This window comes from Capsicum annuum, chromosome 7 (assembly GCF_002878395.1).
Source record: "Capsicum annuum cultivar UCD-10X-F1 chromosome 7, UCD10Xv1.1, whole genome shotgun sequence".
NCBI classification, from domain to species: Eukaryota; Viridiplantae; Streptophyta; class Magnoliopsida; order Solanales; family Solanaceae; genus Capsicum; species Capsicum annuum.
This window is the reverse complement of record NC_061117.1, coordinates 171136320-171153965: the sequence shown is the minus strand read 5'-3', so window position 1 is coordinate 171153965 and position 17646 is coordinate 171136320. Positions and strand designations below refer to the sequence as shown.

Below are 17646 nucleotides of genomic sequence, written 5' to 3'. Positions count from 1 at the left end.
ATATAGTTAATGTCTACTTTACCATACATAGTGAATATCTACTTTACCATATATAGTGAATATCTATTTTTGGAAAAGTTAGAAACCCTAAAGTTAGTTTTTCCCTATAAATAAAGAGGTTTTTCCTTCATTTTAATGAACTCCTCAAGAATCCCCATGAAAAATAAAGAAGTCTCCTCTCTTCTCTTTCTATTCTTCTCGTATTTACTTTATATTTCATAATACGTTATCAGCACGAGACTCTGTCGCCTCAAATTTTAAGGCTAAGGTATTATTTTCTTTCTTTTCATATTACTAATAATCTTACAAAATTTGAGTTCGTTGCCTCGAGTAAAAACTACCTTTATAGGTGTTGAATGCTGAAATCGACTTAGATGCTATGGTTCCTGGAGACGCCATAAAGAAAGAAAATACAATATCTAACCAAAATCATGCTAAGGCTATAATTTTTTTGCTTCATCATCTTGATGAAATTATGAAAATTGAATACCTTACTACTAAGGATCCACTTGTTTTGTGGAATGGCCTAAAAGAATGAATTGATAACTTGAAGATGGTCATTCTCTCAAAAGCACGATATGAATGCATACATCATGAAAATAAAATATTGGGCTCAAACCCCATCGATTTGTGGCCTAAGATGCCTTCATATAAATATGAATAAGACATTGAGTTTGAATAAGACATTAAGTTTGAACATTATGATGATAAGATGTTGGGTTTAAGTCCTATCGATTTATGCCTAAGACGCATTTATATGGGTAAAACGTTGAGTTTGAATCTCAATATACCATATTGATGATATTATGATAGCTAAGGCAAAATAGTGTATTTTTAATAAAAAATCATGAAATATGTCTCGTTGAACATACTCCATTCTCTGAAGTGAACTTGGTAGCAGTGCATAATATGTCTGGAAGAAGACAAGTGATTGAATACAGAATATACGCGTGGAGGGACAATATGATAATTATCATCAAAAGTGATGATATTTTCACACATATATTATGATCATAAGATATGTTAGAGAAAAAATCTCTAGATCATATGTATGCCTCGATTTGCTTCTGAAGTAGCAATATCATGAAAGATGTTATAAGCTATCAGAATCTGATAGGCTTAAGGCACGATTATATTACATTCCTGGGGAATGAGAAACTTATTAATACAAATGTGCACTTGATTGTGATGGTATCACAACTCACTTTCGAAAAAGGCAGAATAATTGAGAAGAGTTATTTTGAAATCTACTTCTAAAGTAGTAAATCTGAAATTTATTCATGTAATAGTAAATCTAAATTTTATTAAAGAAAAAAATACATGTCATGGTAAACTTGTGTTTACTACTATAAATGAGTTCATAAGTTGATATGAATGATTGTGACATCTCAAAGATGTGCATATTAAGTATTAGACATGTATTGAAGAACTAGAAGATTCTTCAAGAATTGTTTATGTCGCTTGTTCTCATGATAAGTTGGTTGGACCAACTAATGTTGGGATTTGATCCCTCAAAATCTAAAAAGTATAAAAGGTGAATATGGGTCTGTTCACCAGTCATGTGATCTATTAAGATACATTCATATAAGATGATCACTTGTACATTTATTATCAACCTGTAGTTTGACATTCATAAAGTTGCTTGCTCAATAAAATTGAGTTAAGAGCATAATTTTTAAATTGTGTAATCAAGACAATTCATCTTGATGATAATGGTTTGGCATTGAATGCCTTTGATAAACAGCTAAACCATTGCTAATGAGAACAAAGCTTCATTTGTTGGTCTGAAATATGATATGTTGCATACACTTGTATGCATTAGACCAATAAATTATGATTATTTCTTCCCTCTCAATTGGTTCAAGGTTAGGAATCAACTATTCCATCTAATAGTTTTGATGTGCGGTATACGATTAATGAATATACCATGATGCACAAAGATGAATTCCTCAAAGAAGATGGGGATGTAAATTAACTTCTGGTATAAATTAAATGCCGATTCCAAAAACGGGTATTTGTACATTTCGCCCGATATTTAGTGCGTATTTTCTCTTGTGGGCCTTCCAATCGAGATATATGAAATTTAAGTACAATTTTTTAATTTTATTTTCTTTTTACAAGAGATCTTGAATAAATTTTTATTTTTTCACGTAAGATTGATCTAAAAATATCATTATTTTCTATTCAAATTAGAAGAGAACGAAAAAAAGACTTTGGACTTGAAATGTAGGGTCATGTAGAATTTGATCACAGGACTGATAATCCAAGTTACATGGACCCTCGCCCAACCATTGATGTCTAATTTGAGACAACAGCACCTTGAGAATATGTCCCAGTTTGTATTAAGCAGATATATCATTTTCTTTTTAAACATTTTGTATTTTAATTCAACAGCACATTGAGCATATGTCCCAGTTGTATTAAGCAGATATTTCGTTTTCTTTTTAAACATTTTGTATTTTAATTCAAATTGTTTCATATTTTATTCTAAATTGTGCTTTTAAATTTACTTTTTATAGAGAATTCCTTGAATGAATTTGTTATCAAATCTGGTGATATTGTTCACCAAAAGTAAAAAAAAAATCTGGTGATATTTAATGCTTATGCCTTATCCTACCTACCCTACGTGTGTGATTGTTGCCACAAGCAAGAAAGCTAGTAATACATGGCTCACAAATATTGTTGGAATAATCTTTTATTTAAAAGGATAAAAAATTGTTTTCATCTGTGGTTTTCATAACAATCTACTCTCACCCTCTCATTTTGATTGCCTAAGTTATTACCAAAAATATTTTGCTCTCCAAATGAAGATTCACTTTTTCGTCCGTACCTTTTATTTGTCACATTTTAACTTGGCATATTCATTAATCCATTAACAAAAATAATTATTGACATGGTTATTTCATCATAATACTCATTTTAAATAATGTTTAACATAGTGTTTTGAAATTAATTTTTTAAAAAAAAAAAAGAGAATAATTAATGCTAAGGGCATAATAGAAAAAAATTGTCTTTTCTTTATGATTTGTCAAAAATGACAAGTGAAAACGAAAATCAAATTAAAAAAATAGAGACAAATAAAAGTAAACGGAGAGAGTAATAGTTTGATTTAATTATGTCTTTTAACATTATTTAATTTGATCAAATGTAATTTTATTTTATATGAATTATAATTACACGTTTTTTTTTCTATGTAGTAATTCTTAAAACGGAGAAAGGTCAAAAATTTTCCTAAACTATTTGAAATAGATCAAAAATATCCTTGATTTATTTTTTGGCTCAAAAATATCCTTTTGTTTTTTGGCTTAAAAATACCCATCCACTAATTTTTTGGCTCAAAAATACCCTTCTCTCTAATGGAATGCCACCAAACACGCTACGTGAATAAAAAAAGTCACTTGACCAGTCAATGTCAACAAACACAAATGAAAAATCACACCATTTAATCCATCTAACCATCAACCTATTTTTTAAAATTTAGAAGACTCAAACCCCACCCATATTAAAAAAAAATCGACCCAAGAGGAAAAAAAATTAAAGAATTTGATTGCTTATTTTTCATGTGATGGCTTAAGATATTTCGGATTGGTCAAGGCGAAAGATGAAGAAAAAATTAGGTCCTTAAATTGTTGATCCGAAAGAATCAGATTTTAATCGGATCGACTCTAAACAATTGGAACCTCAAATAGTTGACCCAATTTCCAAGAGCTCGGATTGCTACTGGATGTCCTATTTGAATTTGTCTAATAAGGAACCTAATTGTAGTGAGAGGAACGGTAATTCGGAGATGACATTGGAATTTGGAGAGTGAAAGTTTAGTTGCAATGTAGAACAACCACAAGATGATGAGGTCAAGAATTGCTCGAACGAGTCTCGTAACTTTCAAAATGTAAAATAGTGAAATATAAGGCGGCGAAAGGGATGATATGAGGAAAAAATTGAAGAATTGAATTTTGCCTCTTGGTTCGGATTTTTTTAACATGGACCGGATCAAATTTTTAAATAGACTAAAATGGGTTGATTGTTAGGTGGATTAAATGGAGTGATTTTCCACGTGTATGTTGACGTGGATTGATTAAGTGATTTTTTTTAATCTACATGGTGTACTTGGTGGCATTTTGTTAGAGAGAAGGGTATTTTTGAGCTAAAAAATAAATAAAGGGGTATTTTTGAATCAAAAAATTAACGGAAGGGTATTTTTGAGCCAAAAAAACGAACAGAAGAATATTTTTGAGCCAAAAAACAAACAAAGGGTATTTTTGATCTATTTCAAATAATTCAGGGGTATTTTTGACCCTTTTCCGTTCTTAAAATAATATGATAAAGATCCTAATATACTAGTGGTAATATATTCAAAGGGAGAGATTGGGAAAGGGTAGAAAGGAGCAATAACTATTTTTTTAAGTTTTGAAAAACAATTTCTGATATGACAACAATAATTAGCTTTTTTCATAAAAACTTGGTAAAACTTCAGCTCTCTAGAATAAGCACTTCTGCCAAAAAAAAAAAAGAACTAATTTTCCAAAAACTTCGGCCAAACAGGCTGTGAGAATGTTTATATCATCTTCTTTAGTCCCTTGGTAATGGACAATTTGTAACAAAACCTTTGGATTTACTTTGTTTTACTTTGGCATTCATAGGAGTGGACAGCATTGAAATAGACAGAACATGCAAAAGGTGACAGTAACAGGTTGGGCAGACCAGAAAAAAAGTACTCAAAACAGTGAGAAAAACTGGAAAGAGAGCTGAACTATGGCCATAATCCATATAATCCTGAATACCACAACTATATGAACCATTATTTTTATGATACATTCTACAGCAGGCCGGGAACTTACTTTGCCCCACCTTCCTACAACTACCGCGTGCATGGCTACAATGGACATGCTCAAGGTTCCTACGCAGAGCTATCTTGCAATACTATTTTAGATGAATGAAGCAGGCACATGTTTAGTGATGACAATGTCACTGGGTATGATGTGATTTCACCTGATTCAATATGCTCATTAGGGGGTTTGCAATGCTCTAGTTGCTTTCTTTGTTTCTATTTTTTTTTAGTACATACTTGATTTGCAAACTATGGAACCAAACTCTGCTACTTGTGTTCTGCTTGCATTATCTGTATCTCAATGTGTGCATATATAGCTTTTTCTTCATGTTGTTATTACTGTTCTTCAGTTTACTTTTCCTTTCAAAGATGGAAAAAGAGCAAAATCACATAGATATATAGCAACTAATATCCACAGGGTACAAAGCTAACATCAACTTCAACAATCTTCCTATTGAAAATGGTGACGGAGCAACAAGCCAATGAAAGGTGGTCAGTTTAACACCCCTTCCGAAAATCATATTGCTATACCTATATTTTGAATATGCTTTGCAAAAAAACTGGCTTCGCTACTGTTGAAATCAGCACTATAACCAAGTAAACCAGCAGTGTTGGGACAAATATACATTTGCAATCAACTATAGACTTGCAAACAAAACAAATGGAAAAAACCAAGCCTTTAGCATTTTAATTTCAATAATAAAATGTACGCTGAATTTCTTTCTGTACAACTATATGACTTACAAGCTAGGGGTAATTAAGGAGGACGATTCAGGTTGCTTCTCTTGTTGCTTTATGTGGTCTGCGACATGAGCAATTACTCCTGCTCCAGCATTGTGAAAAAACTCGTTCTTCACCTGTCAAAGAAAAATAGTGAACAAGTTAGAACCCACACAGGGAGGATGATAAAGAAATAGAATATCGAAGGAACTCACATGGATATTGTTATGAGCGAAAAAGGGCCAGAGCGCTGAGTGAAAACTAACATCAACTTTCTTCCACCCCAACTGTTGCAAGCCACGTATCATTTCCTCTGTTCAAAAAGAGTAGTAAGATTCTCATATGCTATAGAGATATAGAAGCATTGAGATTCACTGCAACAAACAGAAACAGCTCTCTTAGGCAATTATTACCTTCCATACTTTCATGATATTCTAATGTCCTCTGCGTGCTTGGTGCATTTTGAGCTGCTTCCTTTGCTTTGGCTGCCTCAAGGGGGTAATGAGGTCCTTCACATGAAGCTGGAGGACAATATTCGACATCTACTACATGTTTGTAGCCATCCAAAGATCGCCAAGGGGGCTGCCAATAAAATTTTGAGAATTGTATACGAACAAAATCGTTGTGTCATGAACTCCTAAGAAAAAACTCTGTTTCCAGAAGATCTTTACTTTTCAGAGTTTTATGGCTATAATCCTGCTAACAAATATGATTTCACATGATAACATACTTCAATGAGTAATATATTCATCCAACTATAAGAATCACAAGTATGCATACATTACAGCAAATGTACATACTTAGACATGAAGACTAATAAGACATTCAGCCATAAAATGAGCACAACAAAAACTATTCCTTTGACATTTACTAAATAATACCAGTGTCCTTTGCATAAAGTATACACTTCGTCATTTAGGGAATTAAGAAAAAAAAATTGAGTTATAAGTCATGGAATAACCAGGTCGACAATCATAATTTGCAGTGCCAGTTGAGGAGAACTGAACAGCTCCCTCAATGTAAAGATCAAATGCATCTCATCCCTTGCCTGACAATAGGAAACTACATTGGACTTTTTTCCAGGGCTTTAACAGTAAAGAAAATATATCCTCTTTTCATTCAAAGTAAGGCCATTCTTTCGTCCGGCACATGCAGTAACTCACCATCATATAGTCCATTTCATCTCTAGAAAACTAGAAAGTAATTCCTACTTAAAATAGTGTGCCTTTGAGAAATCAAATTTCCCATACTAGGAAATGACTGCCTTCCCTTCGCTTGTATGCAAATGAAGGGTCTAAAACTAGCAACAGTTTCTAGATTGTAACTTCAGTACACCAAACATAAAATCAAGGTTTCCTTTTTTATTTCAACGGAAGATGCAAATGAAATGCCAAAGTAATTTTCCTTGTCTAATCCTCAACAAAGAAAAATTATACAGGTGAGGTACATGCTATCATGGATGGAGAGATGACTACCTACTCAAATGCAGGTTATGTCTATATGCCTCGTAAGTTTTCATTAATGTCTAAGCAACATTAAAATCGAAGGTTCCTGTATAAGAAAAGTTGTTAGATAAACTTTTTTAACAAAAAGAAGGTGGTTCTGATTTCAGTTCACCTATAAGGCAGTTTATGGTGCTCAAGCTACACACCTGATATACCCTTAAGTTTTAATTGTTGTACAAAATGAAACTAATTAATAGTTTGGGACATTCTTGCAGTTCTGTTTGCAAATTGTCTTTGTACTTCCTATTGTTCTGGGCTAATTGAAATTGCAGTTCCCTTATTTTTCAAAAAAAAAAAAAAAATCTCAGTTCTGATATTGTCCCAATACCTATTCCCAGGAATTTCAGTTCGACCTGGCCAAACTTGGCAGACTAAACTTTAGATTGGGAACCTTGAGTAAATATTACTTACCCAACCCAACTATACTTGGATGTCCTTTTCCTTCTTTATCTTGAATAAATGCCAGCATTCACAGACCTATATTTATGGACAATTGAAGTAACAAATGAATAGTAAATCACAAATCACCTTGACGAGTTCCGTTACCCTTCTTATAGATGATGTACGCCAACCGACCATATCTATATAATGTCAAGAAATCACTGCAATCAATTCAAAAATTTAAGAGAAGAAGCACTGGAATGAACTGTATCAATGAACTAATTTTGCTAATTAAATGAAGTAACAACAGATGAGATGCAACGGATACGATCATAAGAGACATTAGCATAAAGAACGCGCCATTTGAAAGCACCAAGCGCTGATCTGCAAGAAGGAAACTCCAGTCATAAGAATAATGGCATGGGAGAAATAGCTTCAAGGACTGGTGGAGATATTTCTACTTACATAAATTTTCCATCATCACAGTCTGATGCCATCATTAGCAGAAGAGGTGGTTTAGTAGGTTTTCCATCTGTAAGGAAGAGTTGACTACCAGTTTGACCAACAAAAATAGGAGCTATAGGTGCTGCAAGTTTCTCCAAGATCGGCAACCCTAAGAGAAAAGGAAGCTGAAAAGTAAAAGCTAATCAACTGTCCTGATGTCAGGAGCCAGTTACAAAGTAATCTGAACACTTTTCTCTGGATAAACTGCTAATAATAACATACTATACAAATTTTGAGAGACATTACCACATTATGGTTTACACTGATGCAATAAAACAGTTAGCGACTCATTCTACCTAACATTAATGTCCCAAATTATGATATCCTCCTACACATAAGATAAAATGAGTTCAGATAATAACTGGCTTCAGCTTTGTTGACACAACTTATATTGAAGGCATGTAAGGCATTTGCTTTTTGTTGTAGTTACTGTTCCTGCTGTTTTTGTTACTATCTGATATTTACAGTACATCTGATACTTTTTTCTGGACTACTTTGGGCAATTTTTCTTGAGCCGATGGTCTATCAAAAACAACCTCTCTACCCCTAAGGTAGAGGTAAGGTCTGCATACACTCTACTACCCTCCCTAGACCCTACTTTGTGGGATTATACTGGTTATGTTATTGTCATTTGAATGGTATATATTACATCAATGATTAAAAAAATTTTAAAAAGTTGAGCACAGAGATCACATCTCTCAGATTTGAATAACTAATAAATTTGAGCTTTGGAAGTTGTGAAATTTATGTAAAATAGAATGGGTATCAAACATTTTAAGACGTCTCAAACGAAAAGATAACTGTTATTAGACATTTTCTAGAAACTACGTAAATGCCAAAAAACCAAATGACTGACCACACTCTATTATAGATGTTCATGAGGTACCCAAGTACAACAATTTACAAATAAGATTCCATTTTAACATATAAGTCAACCTTAAAGGTTGAATTACTACAAACGTTTTTAAGTTTTCTGCTTTTTGAAAGCTAAAAGTTTTTTAGTCCACAGGCACCTCCTATTCCACTCAAGTTTCAGAATTTCCAGGTAGAGACTCCATTACGAGTTTTACAAATTTAAAAGCAAGAAAATAGGATATGTACTTAAAATACATAAAAACAACTGAAATCCCTAAACAAGGGATTGTAATGGACATAATCGAGTAACTAAGGACAAGTCCAGTAAGTAAAGGTAAATTTCATTTATTAAAAATGGTAATAACATCCTGTTTAAGAAATACTGAGATAAGATTCTTTGATGGATAAGTGATGAAATTGTACCACGAGAACAGACCTGATTTTTCCCTCTCACACCAAGATGTGGTGTTGCCAAGGTGATAAAATTGACTGGCTCCAGGCCAGCAATCAAACCTTCATTTAAGGAGCCTACTGGTTTGAGGTTTGCACTAGTTGAAGTGACTGCATCATTGGACTGCTCATTACGGTTGTTTGATGAATAAAGTAAGGCAAGTGCATATCTAGCAATCAATCCACCAAGAGAATGAGCTAAAAAGGATATCTTCTTCAGGCTTTCTCTCTTCTTTACAACCAGCCTGACCTGTTCATAACCAGAAGTTCCAAATAAGGAAGATGAGCTTTCATAGTTTCACTTTGCAAGCACAAGCTATTTATTGGAAAATTGAGAGTAGCCACCTAAGCAACACGGGTCCAATTGGATTATGATATAATGTTAAAAGTTTGTGGCTGGAAACTATTTGACCATTCATATACTTCATCGACATATTGGAATTTCTGAGACGAATACAGAATGCAGGCCGAAACAGACTAGCTTTGGAGGATAATTTTCATTTAATTATGTCGGAAATATGCATATGAAGTAAAAGGTATATAGAGGCCAACACTAGTATAGTTGCAATTGAATTCGAGTAAATGAAAAAGACAAGCTATTATTAGTAAAATTGAAACAATTAGAAAAATCTCTATGTGATGCACTGATGCAAAGTTGGACATCATTCAGCAAATATTGTACTGTGCAGAATTTTATTCACTCGAAGCAAAACAGCCAGACAACATTGACTACACTTCTTAAACAGCAACTACCATCATAGGATATACCCTAAGTTGCTAAGACTCGGGTGCGGGTGTCCAATATGGGTGAGGATCTAGAGGTTGGATCTTTCTTGAGCTAAATTTAAGATTCGGGGATATGGATCTAAGTATGGATATGGGTGGGGGGATTCGGCTAAAAATAATTTGATTATCTAAAAGTAGAGTTATAAAATCTAAATTACGAGATATCATGTGGAGAACTTGAGGAGAAAATATTGATCAAGAGGAGAATCCTGGAAGGTGTCGAAGAGATAAAAGGAAAAGGAGTGACAGAGAAATTTCTATACACATTTCTGTATACAAGGTATTCCATTTTCTTCTAAGTACCAAAAATAGGTCACTCCTTTTCATTGAATCAATCCGGAATTTCTTGTCAATTTTGGTCAAAGTATCCAAAATCGGTTGACCACATCGAGTACAGATCCCACACCCACACCCACACCCACGCTCATGTTCTGTTGACATGGGTGTGGCACAGAAGAGTCCGAGTAACTTAGGATATACCTACTGTCAGGGTTTTATTGCTTAGGATAGAGTATAGCCATAAGTCCATAACCAAAAACCCACGGTAACCTATACAAATTTAAAAAATAACCAAGCTAACCTAAAAGAGAACTAAAAATAAAGAGCTTAATAGCATCCGATTTCTGCCCCAACAAAACAAGAAAAATAGAGCCACCTAACGTACACCACGAGACCAGGCAGTAGCACCAGAATCGCAACTATACAGTAAAGTGACTTCTTTCACATACTCACTTCATCTGCTAGTCGTTTTCCAGCTCCATCAATCCCAGTGAAGGTTTTAGTGAATGTATTACATGAACTTGCTGAACACCACAAAAAGACTAGTCAGATAGCTTCTTGGATTTTGATATCAGCATTTACTTTCTTGGTGTAGCATGCAAAATTGAAGCAAGGAAAACACAGAAAATGAAAAAATAAATACTTAAGAATATAAGGTCAAGTTTCACTGAAAAATGTACCATATATCAAAAAGTTTCCTCCCAACCGCCTCCTCAACTCTGCTTGTACATACGTCCAGTCACTTGGGCTGCATTCTTTGGAAAGCTCAGTGAAGCAAACAACAGCATGCCAATTTTCAGGAAGAATTTTTTAGACCATGGATGATATGAACATTTATTTAAGATTGAGGCATAGTTAATTGACTGATATTGGTGGATAGCATTTAAGACAGTGCACATACACAAATATCAGAGACAACCCTTGACAATCAAATCATGGTTAGCAAGTAAATCATCAACCTCACATGAAAGGAAGTTCAAGGGCGATATATAAAAGTGATACGCAAACAGATATAGACATGTATGTCACCTGGAGAAATGCTCAGGTTGAGTTTCATACTCCATGAAAAGGAAAAGTGCCAAACATGTGATGCAGGTTGAAAGTCTACTACTCGAACATACTATTTACATACCAAGGTCACATAAAAAGTAAAATGCTATTTGGTTCTGATCATAATGTTTTCTCATTGTTGAAGCTTCTCACTGCTTGAGCACTTAGAAAGTCAAGGTTTGAGCATGGTTAACAACAGGCAAATTGACTACTCAAATTAACAACCTTGCAAAAAGAGAGGAAAGACCAACAGGCACTTTTTTACTTCATTCCTGTTTAAACTCCTTTTTTAATATGGTAAACCCCATCGGGAACAGTCTCTCTACCCCACCAAGATTGGGGTAAGGTCTACGCACACACTACCCTCCCCTGACGCTACTTGGGGGATTACCCTGGGTATGTCGTCGTTGGTAAACTCCAACCACCTCAGAGGATTCAACTCTAGCCTTTTCCCACTTTACTTCATTTGGAAACTCCAATTCCCAACTTTTGGTTGGAAATGTAGTGCTCTTGCCACCAGAGCAACTTCACTTGTCAATCCATACAGATTTGAAGTAATTGCTGGTGAGAGCTTGAACATGACTATGAAGAAAACTACTTTATTGCATCTTGTCACTAATCCTTTTGATGTGTACCTTGGACATCTCTGAAATTCCAATGTACTCTTTGTATAGAAAAGGAGAATAGCAGCTAATTGTTAACTAGTATGCTCACATTTTAACTTTGTGACTTTATTCCTTTTTCTTCTTCTTATGCTTTCTACTGCCCTCTAAGCCTCTTATTTTTTCTTTTGTGGTCTGCAAGCCCTAACACCCAGACTCCTTACAGTTCTCTAAATCCCTAAAAAACCATGTTCACACATGTTCATATGCATGTACATAAATATTATATCTACACACATGTATATAAGATTTGTATGATGAGAAAACAAAGTTCCCTACCTTGCTAAGATGCCATGAACAAGGACCAGAAGATGCTCAGGTTCATCTCCAGTATCCAACAAGGCTTTCGGTGACATCACACTTCCTTCAGTTGTACTCATCGCATGGGCTCTAAAGCTTTGACCTCTCCAGATGTTGTTTATCCCTGCAGAAGGAGCAGACAAAATCCTCAGAGAAACAATTTGCAAAGAAAAGGTTCATACATGCCAAGACATTTAAAGTGTAAACAACGATAAAGATTTTGCAGAAGAACACAAGAACCTATGTCCTAACTCGGATATACTACAGTACTACACGGCTATTCAACATTCAGAAAACAGTTGACTGCAATCATAGAGGAGAAAAAAGCTCCAAAGTCGACATCACCGAGGGCACTACAAGAGCATAAATTATATAACACCTAATGATATTGTTTCCAACTGCGAAATCCACCAGGAGAAAGGAGAGCAAGTTCTATGGTTCTAGCCTGGACTATAAGCACAGAACAAACAGTACTGATTTTGCCTAAAATGCAGACTTCAGTCTAAGAGTTAGCAAAATAATGATAACTTCAAAGGGGAACAGAAAATTACTCCCTCCATTCCCTTTTACTTGTCACTTTTAGCATATCAAGATAAAAATAAATTTTTTTTCCACATTTTACCCTTAATATTAATTACATATTCTCCAAATCATTTCCCAAGACCTAATACTAAACATCAATTAATGAGTATTGTGGTAAACTCATGCCAATCATTGTTTCTCGAGGGGAGTGCAAAATCCAAACTGGACAAGTAAAACTGAACGGAGGGAGTGCATTTTATTGGAGCAGTTCAGCCCTAATGAGTAATTGGGCAGCGAAGATTGACATCCATTTTCACCTTCTTGCCAATAAAGCACCAGCAAATATGAATTACCAGATGCTAGACTGGCTCTGGATGATGCTGCCAAAGTGAAGAAGGATATTTCCTTTGGTGCATGCAGAACCAATGTTAATGAGAGAGGAAAGTCACTATTTCTCTTTTAGCAGTCTACTATAAAATGGTTTCATTGTGAACATACAATTTCCTTTTGATTGTCATTTCTACCTCTCTTCATAATGAAATATTTTACTTGCACAACCATCCAAATAAGCAATTAAGATCTTCAATCCAGAACTTGCAGATCTCTTCTAAATTCAGGTTCATGGTATTGCTCTTCCTTGTTTGTGTAAATCCAGGCAAATGTAGAGATACTTAAAATAATTGGTAAACTTAGCACAAAAGGAACATCGCTGTGCTTAGATAACCAACTTGTTGTCTACTTTACATCACTTAATTGGAACTTGTACCTTCGAAAGTACACTAGTTCTCAGATTTTAGTGGGTATCTTGGATCAAACACCAAGTGGACAACCACTTCATCAGGCATGTGGTATTTCTAAATCATCATACTCTACCAACCACCACGGTAAGGAAATCACATGCATAGCTAAAGTTACATTTACCTACTATAATGCCAAACAATTCCAAGGAGGCCCTGCTGAGAAGCACAAATTTAGACACACATATAGCCATCTCTAAAGTGATTTCTACCACTAATAACCAACTAAATGTCCTGGGAAAGGTCCTCCCGCCTTAGAATCAAGAAGCTAACATAAAAAACCACTTCCCTTGCATTTCCTTAGCAATTGAAGTGTCCAAAAAAGAACACTTCAAAAGACGGCAATTCCAAATGACAAGGGGAAACAAAAAGCTCAAGTTATTTCTGCTATCAGCTTACAAACTTAAAATGGGATAAATGTGAGTAGGAGTCATCCATCTCTACCACTTACAGCTAGGTAGTCCCCCTTCCCCGTTAGACATTTCCGACAATCCATAAAAACAGGAACAATCAATCTAGGACTCTTTGATTCAACAATAATTGATCCATTTTCAAGCGAACTTGTTTTTTTTTTTTTAAATAACTATGGTGTCCAGACTTGTTTGTGTGCACCTCGACTAATTCCACAGGATACCTGCCACCTGTCAACCTAGGTTAAAATAGATGAGAAGAAATCACCTAGTGTTTTGTCAAGTATCCAACCCAATTTATGGGCACTTTGATTGTTCAATCAAGTTTATCTCTTAACAGTGTAGGAAGAGAAACTCTGCCTACTATAATTTTGACTCAATTTTATGCATATTTCATCATGATAAAAAAAGTCACATAACATTTTTAATATGCATAGAGCATATTTCAGGTCTGCTTCCTCTTTACACCTTCTCAAGTTCTTTTTGGACCACCCTCTTTTCTTTCCCGATAATCATGGCGCCATCGAATCCAGATCAAAAACAAAGAACCCAAAAATCTATCCACAGTCCAAGTGTACATACTTTAGAACCTCCTTTTACACCAACCCATCCAAAGAATTAAACTAAGCTAAAAATGTTATCTTGGCATGATCATAGGGACTATATAAAACAATTCACCAACTACATTATATAGGAATCGATTCTAGCAACCACCCTAAAAGTTAAGCTTTATGTGAGAGCTATAAGCTATGTGTTCTGTCCTTTAACAATAATAAATACTTACAATGTAAAAAATCAACCGGCAAACTGACCATAATTCAAGGCCACACCAAAAGGTTGTCAATAACAAATGTAGTATATGAAAAGCACCTAATACCAATAAAGAGAAGATAAATTCAAGAGAGACAAGTTGCACATTTTGTAATTAAGGCTTGGCCATTACAAGAAAAACAAACGTTTCGACGGAAAAAAAAGAGGGGTGGGGAGTGCAAGCCCTATCTATGATCACTCGCTTACAAAGCTTCACATAATTAAAAAATAAACTACTAGTAGTTACTTCATTTTTACAAAATACATTGAGATAGAATCAAATTGTTAAAATGAGAAAAAAAAAAAAAAGTATAATTTCTATTCAGCATTTTTTATCCATTATCCATTTTAATTAGCTTCAGTATTCAACCACCAATCTAAATAAAGTGCAGTGTAAACACCCCCATCCCCCTACTCCTTTTTCTTGATAAATCAAACAAGTTTTATAGCTACACATCAAGAATCAATTAATCTTCTAACTAAAAGCAGAAAAGATCAAAAATTGACACAAATTTCAATTCAATATCCAAAGAACATCAATCCAACAGGCAAAAAAAAAATGGAACTTGGATCAATTAGCAAGGTCAAAAAGAAAAAGACACAAAGAATTACCAGAGAAGCTGAGAAATTTGCAATTAAATCCTCGGCGTTGATCAAATGAGGAATAAGAAGAAGAAGATGACGAAGAGCAACAAGGGGATGAAGAAGAAGAAGAAGAAGAAGAAGAAGAAGAAGAATTGGAAGAAAAAGAAGAGGGAGGTGAATAATAATAACAATAATGATGAAGTAATGTGGGAGAAGATGAGGCCATAAATACAGGATAACCAAACAAGTCAGTCTTAAAAGAGAAATAAAAGATTCTCTTTCTTGTTTTTGCTCACTATATTATGTCAGCAGCATCACCAACACCCATCACCCATCTATCCTCCTCTGTTTTTACTACTCTACCATTCTCCTAACACAACACTATTCATATTTGTTCTCAGTACATTATTAGAAGCTTCTTCTGCTGCTTCATATCTAGTTGGAGTTTTGCAATTCCATTCTTGTTGTTTTCTTTTATTGGAAGGTGCATAATTTTCTGAAATACTATACAAGACAAAGCGAACACAAGATATACCTACCCTGCCTGTGTGATTGTTGCCACAAGCAAGAAACCTAGTAATATATACTCCCTCACAAATATTGTTGGAACAATCTTCTATTTAAAAGGATAAAAATGTGTTTTCATCTGTGTATTTCATAACAATCTACTCTTGCCCCTCATTTTGATTCTCAAGTTATTACCAAAAATAATGACTTCTATTTGTCATATTTGGAGTTTGAAACACTTATTAACTAAAATTATTGGCATGACTATATTTTCATAATAAGCATATTTAAATAATATGTACTATTGGGTCTTGAAATTAATTTAAAAAAGAAAAAAAAACAATGCTAAAAGTGTAATAAAAAAAAATTATCTTTTTTTTTCATTTGTCAAAAATAACAAGTGAAAATGAAAATTAAATTAAAAAAATAATGATAAATTAAAACAAACTGAGAGAGTAATAATTTGATTTAATTATGTCTTTAACATTATTTAATTTGATCAAATGTAACTTTATTTTATATGAATTATAATTACAAGTCTATAAACATTTTTTCCTGAAAAGTCATATTTGTTGATACATGTAAAATTTAAAATTAATCTTATTTACTTTCGAGAACTATATGATTGACTTATCTTTTATAATCTTCATACATTTTTTATTTAACCTGTATACTACATATAGAAATTGTTATTGTAAAAGTTTTTTTTATATAATTATTATTTTTCTCTGTTGAATGGGTTATTTACCACATCTCTAAATTATTAAATCTAGATGAATTCAGAATTTCAACGTTATTACTGGTTCATGCTTGAAATATCACACCTACCATTCAATTTATTAGGTTTAGATTTACTATTTGCAAAATTTAGTAATTTTTTTTTTTTGGTAGTACAGTAAATTGGTTAACATATGTACACAACTCAAGTCAAGGTTACATGGGCTTTGAGCTAAAAGTGAGAAAAGAGTTTGAAAATGAGGCGTAGGTGACTCAAGTCTTAATAATTGAGTGGAGGCGACAATTACTTTATTATGAATTAAGAAAATTAAAAATAACCCACAAGTTTTAAAATTTACACTTTGATCTAAATATTAGTTAATATACGGGAAACGGAGGAAAAAAAGGTGTGTTTCTCTCTCTTCTTGTCCGTTGTTGCTTTCTCTCTCTTCGCGATTTTTGTTGTTAATTGTTGCTGCTGCTTTATTCATCATCTTCTACTTCATTATCATCATCTTCTACTTCATTATCATCATCATCTTCTTCTTGTTAGCCATTGTTGTTGTTTTTACCGCTACTGCTACTACTTCACTTGACCATTTATTTTGGTGAAATTTTATTTCTACATCACTTTGCACTTTGGCATTACTTCATAGGTGACTTTGGTAAGTAAAATTATGAGTTTTAGTTGAATTTGTCATCTGGGTACACTGCTTCTGCTGTTTTTTCAACAATGGATAGAACTTGTTCATGAATACAACATAAGAGCCCACAATTTAAACAGATCACTCAGTCTGTTACAATAGATACATATTATGTTGCAACAGAAGACTCATATGTTGGATTCATGTTTATGATTCTTTAGTGCCCGTAACATGAATCAAACAGATGGTTAATCTGTTGCAACAAATATGTTATCTGTTTCAACAGATAATTATTCTGTTGCACCAGATAATTATTCTGTTGTAACAGATAATT

At 33.8% G+C, this 17646-nt stretch overlaps 1 protein-coding gene across 3 annotated transcripts; it reads right to left on the bottom strand.

The window, feature by feature from the left end:
* Positions 1–5376: 5376 nt before the first annotated feature.
* On the bottom strand, positions 5377–16211 carry LOC107878181. 3 transcript variants are annotated; one of them, XM_047415291.1, is made up of 12 exons: positions 15984–16126; positions 12300–12444; positions 10989–11056; positions 10762–10832; positions 9230–9493; positions 7900–8063; positions 7763–7818; positions 7582–7634; positions 6510–6596; positions 5962–6130; positions 5764–5861; positions 5377–5685 (listed from the first exon to the last, which is right to left on the bottom strand). In XM_047415291.1, exons 2-12 carry the CDS (start codon positions 12398–12400, stop codon positions 5569–5571), a joined length of 1248 nt encoding a protein of 415 aa, XP_047271247.1. In that variant the 5' UTR covers positions 12401–12444; positions 15984–16126; the 3' UTR covers positions 5377–5568. The 3 variants fall into 3 exon arrangements, with proteins under 3 accessions (XP_047271247.1, XP_047271246.1, XP_016580584.2); XM_047415290.1 differs by having other exon boundaries at positions 15472–15994; XM_016725098.2 differs by lacking the exon at positions 6510–6596 and having other exon boundaries at positions 15472–16211.
* Positions 16212–17646: the final 1435 nt, after the last annotated feature.